Raw genomic sequence first — 19,367 nt, forward strand, 5'->3', positions numbered from 1 at the left:
TTTTGGTTATGGATTTATGCCAAAAACCTAGTGTGTCCAAAAGACCGAAAAATTCCAAGATTTCAGTGTTAAACCTGGCTATTAATGGAAAATTGTGATAGAAGCAAGTTTAAGTGTTCTTGAGTCTTTTTTTTTCACTGTGATTTGCCAATTTCAATTTAAGTTCGAATTTCATTTTTTGTGAGTTGTAATTGATTGATGTTGGTTAGATGAATGTTAGCATTTTTAATTTTTTAATTCAACTCAAAAACCTATATGACAGTTTTTCTTGTTAAATACCGTTTTTTTCGTTAGCCTAGGCTTTGGAATTGTGATTTTCATTTGTACTCAATCATTTAGCTTCGTTTCAGTTCCTAGATGCAATTAATGTTAATAGAAAGTGTTTTTCATCATCAAATCATCTATTAATCTATATAATATCAGAATTTGAATCATGCAGCGCACATTCACATACATATTTTCACTGCATAAATTGTGATTTTCTTATTCACTTGTGATTTTCGAGTTTCTATTGAATTTCATATGCATATTTTAGTTAGTTTAGGTGATTAAAGCATGTTTCATGCATCTACCTTGTAAAATTCACATGTTAGGTTCATTTAGGCATTTCATCGAATACTAAGTGGTAACTAGGTTTTGATGAACATTTCATCAAACAGTTTGTAATTTGTTCATTCTAGTTGGTTTTAAACTTCATATTTCGTGCTTTAATTACTGTTTGTACATGTTACACATTCATTTCATCATTTCATTCATCATATAAAGTAACTTCATCTGGTTTTAGTAAATTTAGGATTAGTTTATAGGCATAGTCATGCATTACATATTAGCATATTATTTTAGTTAGTTAAACTTTCACCACCACAAGTTGATTAGAGGCATTTGTATCTCTATATTGTCATTTCCATGTTGATATCCAAAGTTGTCTGTATACTATATTTTAGGAGAATAATTGATTTTGAATGAGCAACTAATTATAGTTCATCACTGGTATTTACTAATCATTTGAAACCAAAACTACAATTGCAATGTCTAAAGCACTACTACACACTCATCAACCACTATCAACTTGCTGCTTCTTAATCACTGCGTAAACTTTCTTTTCATTTAATTAAGTTTTTAAACCTTTCATAAATTATATATTAAAGTAAATCTTTATTTTAAAATTTTATTTTATTAATTATTGTTCCTGTCTAAACTGAAATGGAGACCTAGACCACAGACCAATTATTCAAAATATTTTTTTCGCAACAATATAATTTTATAATTAATTAACAAGATGATATATTTGTTATTTTCATATTTTTATTGTTAATTTATTAATTTTTTTTTCTTTTTTCAATTCTCTATAACTTATCAGTGAACTTGATTTTAGAGAGGAGAATAAACTAATTGATTGATGAGTTAAAATTGAAAAGAGAATAAATGAATCAACAAGTTATATATAAAAAAATAGAACTAATTATTATATTGTTGTGTTGATAGAAAAAATAATATTTAAATAAAAATTAAAAATATTTTAAACATTCAATTTCATAAATTTATTTAGGCTTAATTACTCGGATCATACCAATTTTGGTTCGAAAATTTCAAAATGGTACCTACTTTGAACTTTGTCTCAATTTAGTACCCAATTTTGATTATTGCATCAATGTAGTACCCTTTGTTAAGTCTTCACAAACGGCGTTAACTACCTTGTCACGTGTCAGCCTATGAATTTTTTAATTTTTTTTTGAATTTAAAAAAAAAATTGCCATGTGTCAAATCTTTGATGTGACACGTGGCAAGGTATTGCCATGTGTCAAGGTACCTGACAAGTGTCATTGTCTTCATTTCAACTTAGTCTCCACATGTGTCTATTTGTTTCAATTTAGTACCCATATATGTTCATTGGTTTCAATTTAGTACCCAATTTATTTGTTTTAATTTTGTCTAAATATTTTTTTACAAAATAGAGAAATATTGTGTCTCCCTTAAGACCAAATTTATTATTTATATAAATGTTATATTTATATTTGTTATTAAAAATGACTTACAAATATGTTATTCATGACTTTTACTATTAACTTTAATATAAATTTCAATACTTAATTTTATAACTCATTTTTAGTAACAAATATCACTATAACATTTATATAAATAATAAATTTTGTCTTAAAAGAGATACAATATTTCTCCATTTAAAAAAAATATATATTTGAATAAAATTTAAATAAATAAATTGGGTACTAAATTGAAACAAATAACTCATTTTTAATATAAATTTCAATACTTAATTTTATAACTCATTTTTAATAACAAATATAAATATAACATTTATATAAATAATAAATTTGGTCTTAAGGGAGACACAATATTTCTCTATTTTGTAAAAAAATATTTAGACAAAATTAAAACAAATAAATTGGGTACTAAATTGAAACCAATGAACATATATGGGTACTAAATTGAAACAAATAGACACATGTTAGGACTAAGTTGAAATGAAGACAATGACACTTGGCAGGTGGCGATACCTTGCCACGTGTCACTGACAATGCCACGTGTCACATAAAGGGTTTTTGACACGTGACATTTTTTTTAAATTCAAAAATTATAAAAAAATTATAAAAAAAATTAAAAAATTAAAAAATTCAGAGACTGACACGTGACAAGGTAATTAACGGCGTTTGTGAAAACTTAACGGAGGATACTACATTGATGCAATAATCAAAATTGGGTACTAAATTGAGATAAAGTTCAAAGTGGGTACCATTTTGAAATTTGCGAACCAAAATGGGTATGATCCGAATAATTAAACCATTTATTTAATAAAAACACAATTTAAAATATCTAGATTTTCAACATGTTTAATTTAATTAAGGTTTTCAACTCTTATATGTTCTTACTAAAGTCAACTTCTATTTCTGTAAAAACAATTTACAATATTTTGTACACAGTTACGTTTTATTTCTTGTCATCATCGTGTCACTTATGTTTTACCTAGTTTATGAATGAAACAAAAGAAAATAAAAGGAAGATAAAATGAAAGATAAGATAATTATTTAAGTTGTTTGCTACGAAGAGAACGGAAACGATTATAATTTTATTCTTTCTTATTTAGTTATGTAGAGAGTGAAATACAAAAAAAAAATTGCATACGGAGAAAATAATATAATTATATTTGTTAAAGATTACACATGCAAAGATACTTTGATCTTTTAATTGTAATAAAACACTTTCTATTTTAAAATAAAGTTAGAGAAAAATATAAACTTTACCTGAGTTAATTTTTTTTAATCATTTTTTCATTTCTTTTTCTCTCTTTTATTATTACCGCAGTTTTTCTTTTGTTTTAATTACATCTGCATTTTCGTTTTCATTTTCATTTCTTTTATTTTGCAATCCTGTAATATTAAATATATATATATATATATATATATATATATATATATATATATATATATATATATATATATATATATATATTCTGAAAAGTTGAATGGAAGACTAAAATGATTTCCTTCTATATGGTTGTGATATGGTTGTGAAGAGGATCATCCATGAGATATATATGTAGATTATAAACTTAATTATTCGTTTAGTCCATTTTGGTTCAAATTTTTTAAATTGGTTTCCGTTTTCATTTTTGCCTTAATTACCTTCTAACTTTTGAAAAGGGTTTTTAAATAGGTCTTCAAAAAAGAAAAATGTTAAGTGCATTATCACTTGTAATTATGTATTTGTTGTAAAATATTTTGTCATGCGACAAGACAATCTTACGTGTTTGGTGTCAAATTTCATTATTTTAATTTTAATTTATTATATATATATATATATATATATATATATATATTTCTTTGATTTAATTTAATTTTAATTTTTGTTAAAATAGTGCAATATTATTCTTTTTCAACTTGAGACCAAATTTATTTTTTGTATAAATACTATATTAATATTTTTTTATTAAAAATGACTTTTTAACATATTAAATTATTATATATTATTAACTCACGTTTTTTTAATTATATTTTTTAATGAATTTTAATATAAATATTATTATAACATTTATACAAATAATAAATTTGATTCCAATTAAAAGATGATCCAATTTGTTATTTGTATAAATAATATTAATTAATTTATTCTTATAAAAAATGAATAAATAATATATTAGTTTTAAATATTTACTTCTTTTGTAAAAATATTTATAAATTAGTTTTAATCTTGTACAAAAACATGAAGTAACAAAATCGATTAATAATATATAATATTGTAGAATATGTTAAAAATTTTATTTTTAATAAAAAATTCAGTATAACATTTATACGAATTATAAATGTAGTTTTAATTTAGAGAGGACAATATTGTTCCATTTAAAAAAGAATCAGAATTAAATTGAATTAAAGAACTTATATATCGTCTAAATGGAAATCACAGTAATGAAAGTTGACATTTATACTGATCGACACATGACATTGTTCTATGATGTATTACACCAAAAACTTTATATGTGATAACAAAAATTTGTAAAATAATAATCACAAATTAGCATTGACATGAGAAATAATTAACATTGTTAATAATTAAAAACAAAACAATTAAAACACTTTTTCAATACGTAATTAAAACAAATAAAAACGAAATCAATTTAAAAATTTTCGACTAAATGTTTGAGAATAATTGAATTGAAAAGGCATGCAGCAGAATGGAGAGTTTGGTTAAGTAATTGAAGCTTAGAATTGAGAAGATATTTGTCGGCCATTCTTATGACTGCAACTTGATCTAAGAGAGATGAGTACTTGTCACCAATATTCATTTGCTGCCCAATGAAAAGTCATGATCACCCACATGGAACCAATTCATTCACCATATTCTACTGCTCCAATCATCATATATCCACTTAACTCTTATAATAATATTTCATTAAAATTAGTAGTTTTTGTTCATTCCTATTTAATTTCAATTTTTTATATACTCTTTAGCGTTGTTTGTAGGCAACACAAGAATGTATTAAAATAAACAAAGGAGAAAACTCATAAGAGAGCTTATGATAAAATATGCAATCTGTTGTTACTCATTCATCATGTATTATGTAAAGAATGTTTGCTGTGATATACTATTTTGGTTCATTATATATATAATTATTCCAATTTGGTCCTCCAATATATAATAAACCATGAAATTATGAACTTGTTTAACAAAAGTATTACTTATTTAATATCTTAGTCTCTTATAATTAGGGATAACAAAAAAAATTTGTATGTTCCGGATAAGAGATATTAAATTGATATTTTTAATAGATATTTGTGGATAATGACATTTTTCGTATAAAAAGATATGTATTTTTTTTCACAAATGCTTAATGAGTAATGAAACAGATAATAAAACAATTTTTTTTCAGACATGAAAATATTATTGACATTTGAAAGGTGATGGGTATTTGAAAAATATTGATAAAAATGAATGAAAGATAGAAGAAGAAGGTATTGAAAGAAGAATGATTGAGTTGAATAATTAGATTGGGAGGAGGGAGACAAGGCCCAGAAGTCCGGCAACCAACGTCCCCAAATGGACCACACACCATGAGACTGGCTTTCCTTCCGGTGAACACGCTGCCACACAACCTTCACTCTCATCACCATTACTTTTTCTTTTCTACATCTTTTAAACATTCAACAATTCCATTTGCTCTTTTCAATCATCTCTATATCTATACTTTCGTATATCAACTTTATATCTTCTATTCTGTTTCATCTTTGGATACGTTGTTCCATTAATGCTTATAAATCATTCATTTTTGATTTTGATGTAATAAACAATAAACCCAATTAAAACACAAAAGATCCTTCATTTTTATGTTAATAACAATAAACGTTATTGAAGCATAAGACAAAAGGTGTTTTTGATCAAACAATGTCTTTACTTCAAAACACGCTCTCTTAACATGTGTGTGTTTATTTTATGAAACTAAACTTGCATGACTTCCTTTGTCAAGCCTTTATGAAAAGTAAATGTTCTCTTATTATTTGTCATTATTATTCTTTCTTCGCTTATCTCAAAACATTTGAAAGGTTTGAGGAGATTTATGCTTAAAATCAAAATCATACTATGACATAGGACTAGATTATGATACTTTGACAATTTTTTTTTTACAAAATTTTCTTTATAACACACAAAAATTTATTTTTCTCTTTCCAAGTCACATCAACCCTTTCTTTCATCCATTAAGGTAGTGTCACGTCTGCATTGTCAAAAGTTTGTCGATAAAGCTTTATCAAAATATAAGTTTTCTTTAAGATATAAAATATCATCTAGACAAGTTATTCTCTTTAAGTTATCATAAATAATACATTACAACCTATACATTATATCAGGCCTAAATAGACGAAAGAGTGTTTAGATTAGACTATACATAATATAAGGAAACAATGTTTAGGTTAGACTATACAAAATATATAATAAATAGTGTTTAGGTTAGACTTTACATAATATATAATATATAGGCAAAGATAAGTGTTTTTTTATGATCAGTGACGAATCATGACCAAAGAGTTCGAAGTAGTCAAAATAACATATATTTAAAACAATTTATATATTTAATCATTGTCACTAATATAATAAAAGTATATCTAATTTAGTATTGAAATGTCCTTATATATTTCTCCTTAGAAAAATGACAGTTTTGAAGTTGTATTTAGCATAGATCCCATCCTAAATAAGCTTTTCTAATTCCTTTCACTTATTGGATACTTTTATATTTGAGAATGTTTTTCTAGTATAAGTTCCAAACAATTAATATGAAACCCTATCTATAATTCCTTGAATCTTAAGAAATGATTCCTCTAATTCAATAATTTGATCCTTAATATCATGTTTGAAAATATATAAAAAAGTAAATTTGTTTTGTTTTCATCTTCACACATATTTTTCCTTTTATTACTTAAAAAATGAATTTATTATTTTATTTTTCATTAATATACATATTTAAAAAAAAGTTTAAGACTAAAAATAATTTATCAAAATTTAATGAAAAATTGGGAGACATAATTACTAAAAGAAAAAATATATGATAATCAAGTCAGAACTAAGAAATGGTTATGAAGAAACATATAGTACATAATTTTTTCTTCTATATTCATAAACAAATAAATATACAAAAAGACTTATAAGATGAAAAAAAATACTAAATATTAAACTAATATTTGATATAAAAGAGAGTTACTTTTTTTTTATCTTTAAAAAAGGAAAGAAAACAGATGAAAAATCAGAGTAGGAAGAATGAATTTGTGTCTAATTTCTTTCTTAAAAATAAAAATAAAAGAAAACATGCAAGAGTGGAAGATAAATAAAATATGTGAGAAACTTAAAAGGCAATAAGAGAGAACATAAAAGGTATATCAATGATTTTTTTTATTCTTTATTATATTTAATTTTATATTTTATTATTTATTAACATTAAATATTATATTTTATAAAACAAAAATAAAAAAATTATCGAATTTAATTTCTATCAATATAATATATAGGTTAAATCATTCCAGAGGTCCCCATTTTTGTATCAAAATCTCAAGTAGGTCCTCCCATTTTTATTTGACTCAATTGAGCCCCTATTTTGAAAAATTCGTTGCAATCAAGTCTTTTCCATTAGTAGTATAGTAACAGTGTTAACTATGTGCCACATGTCTAAACCTTACATGTCCACACAATAGAACTATCACTTCCGTTAACCTTAGAAAATATAAAACTAAGACAAAGGCGAAAACACATAACATCATAACATATATACTACTAACAAAGATAACAAACATATTAACTCAATTCATAAGCATAACATTTTTGTTATGATAATAATATTAAATATGAAAGTATTAATATTGTCATTTAATACTAAAAGGTGAAAGTGAAATACTGAAGCACAGTTAACTAAGAATAAACAAAAATTTTGAGTTCTAAAAGGATGTCACTACCAGAAATCCACTAATTACCGACGGTCAGAATTCGTCAGTAATGCGCATAATTCGTCAGTAATGATGTTTTACCGACAGACTTTCGACGATAAAATATCCGTCAGTAAACTTCTCGTCAATAATCATTTACCGACGGATTGTTCAAGTCTGCCGGTAATTATTGACAGAAACATCTATCGTTCCGTTCGCCGATTATTACCGACGGAAACATTCGTCGTTCCATCTGTAATAACATGTTGCACGAAAATTGATGTGTGGAGACCCAAACTTTAACAATTCCACATAAAAAATGTGCATGAAACAAGCAGTACAATAAAATTGGTATAAACAACACCAATGACCTACTCAACAAAGTTAAAATGACTAAAGGAGCCAAGGAACAACTCAAAACTGAAATCCTACCTAAAACTCAAAATTTCACTACCTAAAACCTCTAAAAACACCCTAAAGGTAGGTTAAAACTAAGTTTATGCTAAAGCATGGGTAGAAGTACCACTAAACTACCTAGACAAGGTTAAAATGACTTAAGAAAACTTAATCCTAAGTCACAAACTATCTCCTAAATGATTTACCAAAAATCACTACCTAAAACCAAGACTAGTCTACAAAATTGACCCTTTTGTGTATGCATGTACTAAGATAACCTATGGAAGTTTAATCTAACTATCCTAACATGTTTCTAATGGCAAAATATGAATAGAAAACAACTCACACTGCTAAAACTGACTACAACTCAAAATCTAGCTACCTAAGACCTAAAACTACCACTAAAGTATGCTAAAACTCCAAAAATTTAGAAATTAAATAAACTACTACACATAACTCTTATAGAACTACTTGGACAACTTCCAATTATCAAAAGAAAGGTTGAGAACAAATGAGAACTCATAATTAACAAGCTAATTCAAATTTGCCTAGTAAAACCCCAAAAAATGAACTAGAAATGGTCAAAATGAGTTAAGACATCCCAAATCAGCAAAGAAAATGTTAAGCAATGATGCAAACACAATTTAATTAGTATAAGAATGATGAAAACTAAGCTAAAAGGTAGGAATAACATGGAAAACTAAAATTGATATGTGGAAGCTAACTTGTGTGACTTACTTTATGCATAACTAGTCTAGTTAAAGAACTTAGTTTATGTATTTTTCTTTGAATTAGAGTGACTAACTTGTGTGGCATATTTTGATGCAGAAATAGTGAACCAAGGGCAAAAAAAAACTTACAAAAACAATGGCAAAAGATGCACTCAATTGGCTAAAAATTTGGTAAGTTGACCATGAGTTGACTTTTTCATATTCAGTCTTAAAACTTGTACTAGCTATTGGAGACTCAAAAAGGCATTAAATGGAACTTGTGTTGAGGTAGAGAAACACTCACATATGGATCATAAGGCATACCAACTCTAGTTATGCCAAGAAATGGAGTATTCAAAGTGAAAAACATAAACCTTAGTGGTCCTTGCAAGGCCACAAAAATTCATATTAAGGTATAGCATGCCCTAGTTACTCAAAATTTATTTTTAAGACATCTTTTACATCATTTTTTCTAGCTTAAACACTAGTATTGAATTGGAATATTGGATGCAATTGCATTAGATTTTCAAAGGAAATTTTGGTCAAATACATTCAATAATAATAATATCTTCAATTATCTTGTCCTCTTTTTTTGAAGCTTCAAGGGCAAATAGTTGCACCTAAGAGGGATGAATGGGAAAAAAGTGTGAAAGTTGAAGATAGGTCCTCTTTAATTTTAATCTCAAAGGTAAACAAACTCACAATTTATGAAAATGGGCAAATCAATGGCTTTAGTTCTTCTCGGTGGAAATGCACTTCTATCTATAATTACTCAATTCATACAAACACAACAATCAATTCATAACAACACACCAACTAATTTTATTCTTGATACGATTCACAATAATTTCTTCATACAACAATCAATTCATACCAAGTCATACCAACACAACAATCAATTCATACTAACACAACGATTAATTCAAACCAACACACCAATTAATTCAAACCAAGATAGCATTGCAGAGAGAAATTGAACCATTTCATTGTCAATTGAAGCAAGTCGTACCTCTCGTCCTTGACGGTGTGACAGTGACAGCGGAAGGGCTCCTCCTTCGGCCGATGCTTCCACTACCCACGGCAGCGTCCCTCCACGACAACACTCGAACTTCTGCTACCCACGACGGCGATATTTCGCAACGAGACTCAGGCAATGGTGGAAGGCAGATGACAGTGGAAGGCAGCCATGGCTCCGATCGGTCTCACTGGGGAGTAGGGATGGCATAGTGGTTGATTGGCAGTGGGTGGCTTTCGGTTCGTGGGCGCGAGAGATGAGAGAAAAAGCTGAGACAAAATTAGAAATGAAAGTGCAGAGGGAATCCCAATTCTTAATTCTGATTTCATCGATGACATTACCGACGACGCAGATCTGTTGGTATATCCATCTGCATATAAAAAAACAAACATTACCGACTGCCAAGATCCGTTGGTAAATGAACAAGTGAACACTGTCGGTAAATCCGTCGATAAACACACACAAAAATTTTATCCTGTACATTACCGACGGATGTTGTTCGTCGATAATTTCAACATATACATCCGTTGGTAATTCCTTTGGTAATCATCAGTTACCGACGGATCCGTCGGTAATTCACGTTTTTCTGGTAGTGTGTGGAGCCTAATTCTAAGCACAATGGCATGCTTTCATATGTATTTTCTTGAACTGTCTCATTACTTATGTACTCGTAATCATGGATGATCTATAAGAAACTTTGCACATTTCTCAAATTTTCTAATTGCAATGACTCATGGACTAAATATTATTGGCTCATGGAATAAGGTAATAAAAAATTGACTAAATACTTATCTAATTGTGACTTTGAATATTGTATTAACTTCATTATCTATTTTTTTATAGCTATTTAATGATTCATTCCTATTAGAAGGTAGAGAGATGGAAGAAATTAGAACAAAGTGGGTTTCCTTTCTTTTGAGTGTTGCTGATGACTTGTAGAAATCTTATGTTTATAGTACTCTACAATCTTTTGAAGAGTATTTGTAAAAGTTGTTAAGGTTGTAGGTCTATGAATATATAATTTCATGTTTTAAAGTTTGTTGGACAACTTAACTATATGGAATTGATTTACTTGGGAATTGTTTGTTTTAGTGATATGAAATGTATTTGGAGGTGAATTAAATGGAGAAGAAAATGGTAAAACAAAAAGTCATAAAAAAAAATCTAACTTACTATGATGAATTTTGCATTAGTTGCCATAGTAACTTTAAACTTATTATGACTGATCCAATTATACTTATCATAGTAAATCCACTTACTATGAGAGATCTTCAAATATATGTTATAATAAGTTGGATTTACTATAACAAGTTTTCAAGAATGTGTCATAATAAATCTATTTATTGTATTAATGTTGTCAACTCATGTCATATTACTATGACAAGTTTTTACGACGTCATAAAAAAACTGCATTTTCTATAACTCTCTCAACTTTGACACCAATAAATCCTTTCTACCTGTCATATGTCCTTGTACAATAGTGCCAAGCCTTGAATCAATGAGAAAAAAGTCAATTGACCAAGATCTATTCAATTGATTTACACTAAATGACAAAACTCCGAAAAGCATACACAAGACAAACATTGTATGTTCTCAAGTTGCCAAACATGTCATAAAACCTAGGGCATCAAGCATGAGCCTCGGGTTGTTCAACTGTCCCAAGCCTCAAAACAAGGGTAAAACAAGCCTAATGTCCTTTAACTATGTTAATTTAATCCTTGAATCATAGGCTCCAAAATCAAGTTCACACCTTTAAGTAATTCCTAAAAAGCAAATATGTAATATATATGTATGTATATATAAAGACTAAATCAATTGACTTCAATTTGAGTACAATTAGCGTTAATGATAGGTCCTCATCAACTCACAATACAACCCTAAAAATTGGCTAAAATATGATAACATTAAGATAATATACACTACTGTTCAATGTCTAAGGACTGACACCAAAGAAATTGACACTCTTCTCCATATTGCCCAAAATTGTGATGATTGATATCTAAGACCCAACATGCATCACTTAAGTTTGTAAATACTAAGATGGTATCAAGACAACCGAAACATATATTACCACAAAAGGCCTGTTTTGTCTCTATCTCTTAACAAACATTTAAAAATGTATTTCACCGATGGAGTTGGAATTTCTGAGAAACAGCCATGGATACGACATTAAGCTTCTTCTTCATAAGGTCAAACGCCCATTATGCCATAAGACTTCAATAATTAAAAATAGCATTCTATAAAAATAAAATAAAAAAAGCGAAGAGAATTAAGTGCATTAAAAATGAAAGTGGGTGGGGGGCAATGAATTAAAAATAATAAGGTGGGAGAGAATTGGAAGAAAGGGTAAGAATTAATTGGTGAATTAATTGATGGTTACACGAAGTTCGAACAGCACCATTTATGCGGGTGCAGATAATTTATGTGTAAGTAGGGTAATTACAGAGAGACAAAAGCAAAGGTCTGTGACGTTATTAATGATTTGCACATCCTAGGGTTGTGTAAGTAGATGGGTCTCACTCTACCATCTTCCATCTCAATTTACTACTTCTTACGACAACCCATGTGAATTCTCCTACTTCTTGGTAACCTAACAACTGTTACTGTTACTGTTATTGTTACTCTTACTGTTCTCACCCCAGTGCAGCGCCTCAGCATTCTGCATTAACTCAACCACACTGTGTTTTCACCGCGAGTCAAATATCACCATTACTAACCATTTTTATATCTTATGGTATTGTCGTCTTTGTGTGTACTAGGCTTCGTACGAAGCATGTAGGTGTTCGATTTTAGATGTCTTGTGTGTAATAAATTTTTAACTTCATCTCTGAACAAAAATGTCATCGTCAACCGTCACATGGCATGGGTTTCAATGACCCTGCAAACTTTCTTAGTCTTCTATTAAGGGGACCGCTTTCTCTACCTATACCACACCTCCAACACTCACACATACTTTCTCTAATTTTTTATTTATATATACATTCATTTTAATCCATTACTTTATTAATGAAAAGTTACTAACTCATTCACTCTAGCTTAGAAACATATTTCTAATACAATCATAGACATGTCTAACATAAATTTCAATACTCATGATTCGTAACTCAAGCATAAACTGATCCAACAAAAGTAAGGCAATTGGGATGATGTAGGTGTAAATTACTTAAAACAAGTTAATTTCATAGCATTCAAGAAGTTTGAAAACATTCTTGAAGGCTATAATTGATACCGTAAAAGACTCAACAACCTTATAATAATATGGTGATTTTATTGTTACATGTCTCGTAGGTGTCCTAAATGCTTTGAGTTATGTTCATGTGTATTTAACTGCTTAGTTTTTTTTTTTGAAAAGACATTTTCTACCTAACTATTTTCAACAAATGGAGGTTTTTAAATTGTATTCGGATTTCTGTCCTAATAACATGTTGTGCTAGAGTTTTTGTATACCTAATTGTTGGTTATCGGAAAAGGAAAAAGGAATAATAAATGGATTCTGCAAGGCCTAATTAATCGTATTAAATATTAATTAGATTATCACGAAAATGTAGCCAAAAATCGTTCATAATTATGAAGCCAGACTAGTTTGGTCCCATGTAATTAATCAATTCGAGAGACGTAAAGTGGAGGCAACTAAATCTAATGTGGTCTTTCTGGAATTAGAAAAAAGTTAAAATAATAACGGGGTGCCATAGCATTAAAGAAATGTATCTGTATATTATAAACAAAGACATAGTAACAATACATATTTCTTTAATTTCATACTTTAATATACAACCATTTTATTTCTTAATATTCTATCTAAGTTGCATCACACATGGTTTCGTGTAACCCACTAGCAATGATAAATATCAGGATAAGGAGAGAGAGACTCAATGATAATCTCTCTCTCTATGTATATAGTATTCATAATTTCTACATATTTTAACCACTAAGGTTTTATTTTATTTTATTTTTTTTTTAAACTTAGCCAGCCAACAAATGATGCTATTCAATTAAATTAATTATGAGTTTTTTTTTTTTTAACTTTGAACCACTATATGTTCTCTGATAAAACAAACTAAATAATGCTGGTTAGACATCTAATATAAGAGGTATTTCTATACACCAACTTAATTAATTAACCAACCAAACAGAAAATGTGTTAATTAAACAGGTGTATAACTCATTTAATTAAATAATGAAAATTTGTATAACTATTTATAGTTTGAGAGCATAAATATTACGCAACCAAGCCTTATAGATCAAATCCTTTCCCGATTAGTTTGAGTGGACCATGACCTCAAGATTTTGATTACATCATCCATGGATTTTAAAATTTGATTCTTCTACTGTTGTTCTAAATGTTTAACAAAATGTTACTAGTTAAGAAGAAAAACTTTTAATTTCAATTTTTAAGACTAATTTATTACAAGAAACATATGTAATAAACTTTATTTTTTCTTTCGAAACATCAAAACATAAAACTTTATCTAAAGAGAGTAAATTTGTCTTAAAAAGACTAAATTTTCAATAACTTAAACTAACGTACTTTAGCTATTTGTCTCAATTAATATTATTTTATAACCTTTAGAAGAAAAAGAAGAAAGTAGAAAAAAGAAAATGGAAAGATGAATGATGGTGGGTGCAGGCATGGCAAGGGTGAGTGAGTCTCTGGTGAAGAGAAGTGTTCTGGAATTTGGTTGGACCTCACCACCACCACACGAGAAAGAACAAGGCCATGTGAGGCCGCACGTGGGAAACCGAATTTCGCGCGTGGGGTCCATCGCAGGACCATCGTTAGCCGCACGATTTGCTGACTCACACTCGGATTTACGATGAGGCATGACGCAACCGATCCGATCCCGTGACAGGAGCGAACAACTGTCGGGATTCGAGGATTACTAGGACACGTGTATGCAACGCAAGCCGTTCATAAATCTGGCTGGCGCCAGCCACTGACAGACACGTGCGTGGGCCGCTCCACGACAAACGTGGGCCTGGCCCACCGGCCCGTAACACGCCGAACTGAAACCGAGTCTCCTCCAAAATCCACACGCATAATACACATAATAACCTACAACCAATAAATACCGGAGATTATTTCATATTACATATTATATATAAGTGTAGCATGTGAATAAAAATAATAATATTATTACTATGATGTTTTGTTCGGCGCGCTAGCCGCTTGAAAATCAGTCCGGCTCGGCTCGGCTCGGCTCTCATGGCCCGTTTCTTGAACTTTGCCTTTTTCTCCATTCATTTATAGCCCTCCCCCATTTCTCATTCCATGCCATTCTCTTCCACTACCATCATCATTATTTTCTTCTTTCCTTTCTTTCTCTTCTCTGGTTTGAACAAATCTATCATATTTATTAGTATTTTCTTCCTTTGGGACACAAAATTGTGCTAAATTAATGGGTTGCAGGGACATGAGAAAGGTGAAGTGGGGGAAGAGGAGGAGGAGGCAAGAGGGTGTGGAGAGGAGGATGAAGAAGCTGCAGCGGCTGGTCCCCGGTGGCGCCGGAATGAACCCCGACCGGCTCTTCCTTAAGACGGCGGAACACATCTTGCAATTGAGGATCCAACTCAATGTGCTGCAAGCTCTTTCCAAGGTTTTCAATGCTTGATGATGATGATATTCATTATTTACTACCTAGTCAGGCATTGCTATATCAAGTTGTACCATCATTGTTCTTATATGTATTCATCTATTATATTTATTTTTATCAATTAATGCCTATGGTAATTCCTTTATGAGGTGAATTCGGCTCACTTATACTTTCCTTTCTCTCCACTTCCACATTTTTTCTTCAACAGGGTTCAGATTATCACACATTTCATTAAATTCGGGGCTTCAATTTTTAGTTCGTTCTTATTTAGGTTAATAGTCACTTAGTCTTTTACTATTTGGTGTTATTAAGAAATGAAATTTTCAATTACTGGAATGATGTTTGAATAGAGTTTCCCACTCTCTGTTAACTTGACTCTTCAGTTTCATTGATTATTCAGACTGTGACACCACACCCCTTAGTTGTCTTCCTTAAATCCTATCTTTGACCTTCTTAATTTTTCATGTCATTCAATGTTGATGCATTAGAAAGCAATATAAATGAAGATACATTGTTGCGTACTGAATTTAACTTTATAGGATCTGATTTTGTCATGCATATACATAATGCTGCATTTCCTTTTGAGTTTTGACATACCCACCTCTTTACTGTATAGTACTTTGTGGTAAAACTTCATACTCTAAAAATTTACTTAGGTTTGTAATTTTTCTTTTTTCTCTTTCACTTTTCATATACGAATCACAAACCAGTATTCATGTTTATGTAGCTAACCAATCATTGATTGGTCTTAATTTGGTTAATTACCAGTCAACAAACTAAGCAAAATGATCCGAATTGTTGGTTAGAGTCTAAAGATAGTGGTTACCCCACCAAACCCCTGAGAAAAAAAAAATCAAAATAAAAATCCTGATAGTAGGGTTTGTGTACCCCTTTTCCTACGACTTCACGTTGTTTGAGGTGGTAGTTGCGCACTTACATTTTCGTGTTACCCAACAGGAAACTTTTAAAGTACATTAGTCTAAAAGCACTGTACTTGTGCCTAACAGAACCCTAATTTTACTTCTTACTCTCTTTCGGATACAGCAATTCATCGCTTTGGTTTTATGTTATAGGACGTAGTACGAAGGGAATTGATTTATAAGAACATTGATGAATGTAAATGCACGTCATATACAACTTTGATACTAAATATTCCTAATCACGATGGGGGCGACGTACAATTGTTATAGAACGTCAAAAATAAATAAATAAAATACCAAACCTAAGGTGACCAGACAAAGCATCACTCTGATATTTTTCCATAGCATTCATACGGCAAACAAAGTTAATATAGTAATTTTGAGATCAGATAAGTAGTAAAATTGAATCACTGGGGTCGACTTAAAAGTACAATCACTGGGTTCTTTTATTGTCTTGTAAGAAAAAATATTTCAAGTAGAGGTAATTATGAATTGAATTTTTTTTTAGTTTAGATGTAAAGGATTTTAATAAAATATTTCAATTTGTTTTAGATTCTTTTTAGCTTAATTTAAATTGGATTAAATATAGATTAATTAAATTCATTTTATCAATTAGATTAAATCTAATATGGGATCAATCTAATGAATAAACTTAACTTGGAGTTAAACCTACTTGATAATGTCCTAATCCAATGTAGGTTCAATGTATCAATCAAATACATGCCCAACTTACTTGATCCGGCTTGGTTAGTTTCGTTTTGATTCCATATGAGTTCAAGTAGATTTGGACTCGATCAGGCTCAACTAGATTTGAGCTTGACCAACTTTATTGTCTTCCAACTTGTTTTGACCTAGATCCAAAAAAATTCAACTCAACTTAAATTTGGGTTGGCTCAACTCAACTTCGACCCAAATCGACTCAACTTAATTTGTGCGTAAATCGACTTTGTTCGACATTTGGTCCAAGACAACTTAATTCATCCTAAACCTAGACTAACTCTGCTCGACTAGGCTCAAGTTGACTTGGGCCTAAGTTGAATCAGTTCGACCAAACTCCATTTGACTTGGTCCAACTCAATCTATTCTTGAATTCAATTTATATTAGGCCCGACTCACTAAACATGAACTTGAAGTGAATCAGATTGATCTTAGATGAGCTTGATTTGATGGTATCTTACTTAGGCCTAATCCAATATATTATTTCAAATTTAAAATGAGCTAGTTGCAGTTTGATTTTGAATTTTTAAAATCTAAAAAATATTCAATTTATTTCTAATTCAAATTCAATTAGATGAATAGAACTTAAAATCCAAAATTATAAATTTAAATATAAAATAAATCTATTTAAACAAATTTAAAGTAATATAAAATTTAAATAATTACATATTGAATTTGGTAATTTGAAACAACAAAGCTATCGTGACTGAATCTAAGATTCAAAGCGGTGGAAATACGGGATAATGATAATGTTCCATTGTTTCTAAGTTTAAAATTCATCTATAATTTTAGCACTTTTTTTTCTGCTTTTATGCGAAGAGTTGAACTGCCAAAAAATAGTCATGTGGACTGGTTGCATAAAAGTTGCATATTTTTAATCGAGTTTGTTCCACATAATTGCTAACCTACGGGACAATTAGCAAATTGATAAAAACATTGAAAAATGAAAAAGAAAATTAAAGCCACAAAATTTCCAAATATCATTCATATGTTGTAATCTCATGTTAATGGACTCAATGGTTGGTTTCCACCTTATCAGCAAACGTTCACCTAAACCTACGCTATAAATTAAGTAAGGATCGCAAATCATAGGATGGTTGAAATGATAAAGTTCATTGCATTGGGCGCAATAATTCAAGACAACCGATTTATAGTTGAATATTGTATTTGTGTAAAAGAATTGAAATACTTAGACTACTTATATATATTACATCCAGACACTATGTAGATTAACATCCAAAAGCTTTAGAGGAATTGATGTTTGTTTAAAATTGGTTGTAAGCTTACATAGAAGTTAATTAAATTAACACCATCAAATTATATATATATATATATATATATTACAATTAATTTTTATAATGAATTTATTTTTCTTTTCATATTCGTCCAAATTGGAAGAGGATAAGATGAAGCTTAATACAATACTAGAGAAGATAATTGATGATGATGTTAATAGTTATTTTTTAATATTTTATTATAATTTTACTAATAGTGTCACTCGTCATTTATTAATGACTTTAATTGGGTGTTATGTTTCAGGAATCAAGTGGTCAAGATGAACAAACTGAGGGTAAATTTTAAAGTGCTACTTTTGTAAGATTTGTTTTATAAAGTACTTATATTTGGATTTGAAGGTATGTTTTAAGCACTATTAATTTATTAATTTGGATTTATGTTTTAATTTTATTTAGTTGTATATTGACTTCTATTTGGATGAATGTTTTAAGTACTATTTGTTTTTTATTAATTGTTTTTACAATTTAGTTTGATATCATTTAAAAACTTAAAAAATAGGTTTTTTAAAATATTCACTGGTATCCAATGGGTACCCGCGCGTTGAAAAAAGTCTGCGGATTTTTTTTATGAGGGTATCCAGCAGGTAAACAGGGCGAGGGCGGGTGTAGATTAATTTTTTTTCATACGGGTTGGGTTGCGGGTAGGCACTATCCATGCCCGACTCGACCCGTTGCATCCCTACACACAGACCCACACAAACACACATACACGAACATAGACACAAGGACTCACATACCTACACAGAGAAACACATGCGCACACACACAATTCACACAATTTTAATGAACTTTATTATAAGGGTT

General features: G+C 29.5%; 1 protein-coding gene across 1 annotated transcript; it reads left to right on the top strand.

The window, feature by feature from the left end:
- The first annotated feature begins 15,162 nt into the window (after nt 1-15,162).
- Nucleotides 15,163-15,776, top strand: LOC114179264 (transcription factor PAR2-like). Its single transcript, XM_028065530.2, has one exon. The coding sequence runs from the start codon at nt 15,437-15,439 to the stop codon at nt 15,647-15,649; it is 213 nt and encodes a 70-aa protein (XP_027921331.1). The 5' UTR covers nt 15,163-15,436; the 3' UTR covers nt 15,650-15,776.
- The last annotated feature ends 3,591 nt before the right edge of the window (nt 15,777-19,367 follow it).

This window comes from Vigna unguiculata, chromosome 3 (assembly GCF_037176805.1).
Source record: "Vigna unguiculata cultivar grain cowpea cultivar isolate G323 ecotype 2 chromosome 3, ASM3717680v1, whole genome shotgun sequence".
In the NCBI taxonomy this organism is placed as follows: domain Eukaryota; kingdom Viridiplantae; phylum Streptophyta; class Magnoliopsida; order Fabales; family Fabaceae; genus Vigna; species Vigna unguiculata.

Coding starts and splice junctions, on each gene's coding strand:
- LOC114179264 (XM_028065530.2), top strand. CDS start 15,437: ATGGGTTGCAGGGACATGAGAAAGGTGAAGTGGGGGAAGAGGAGGAGG.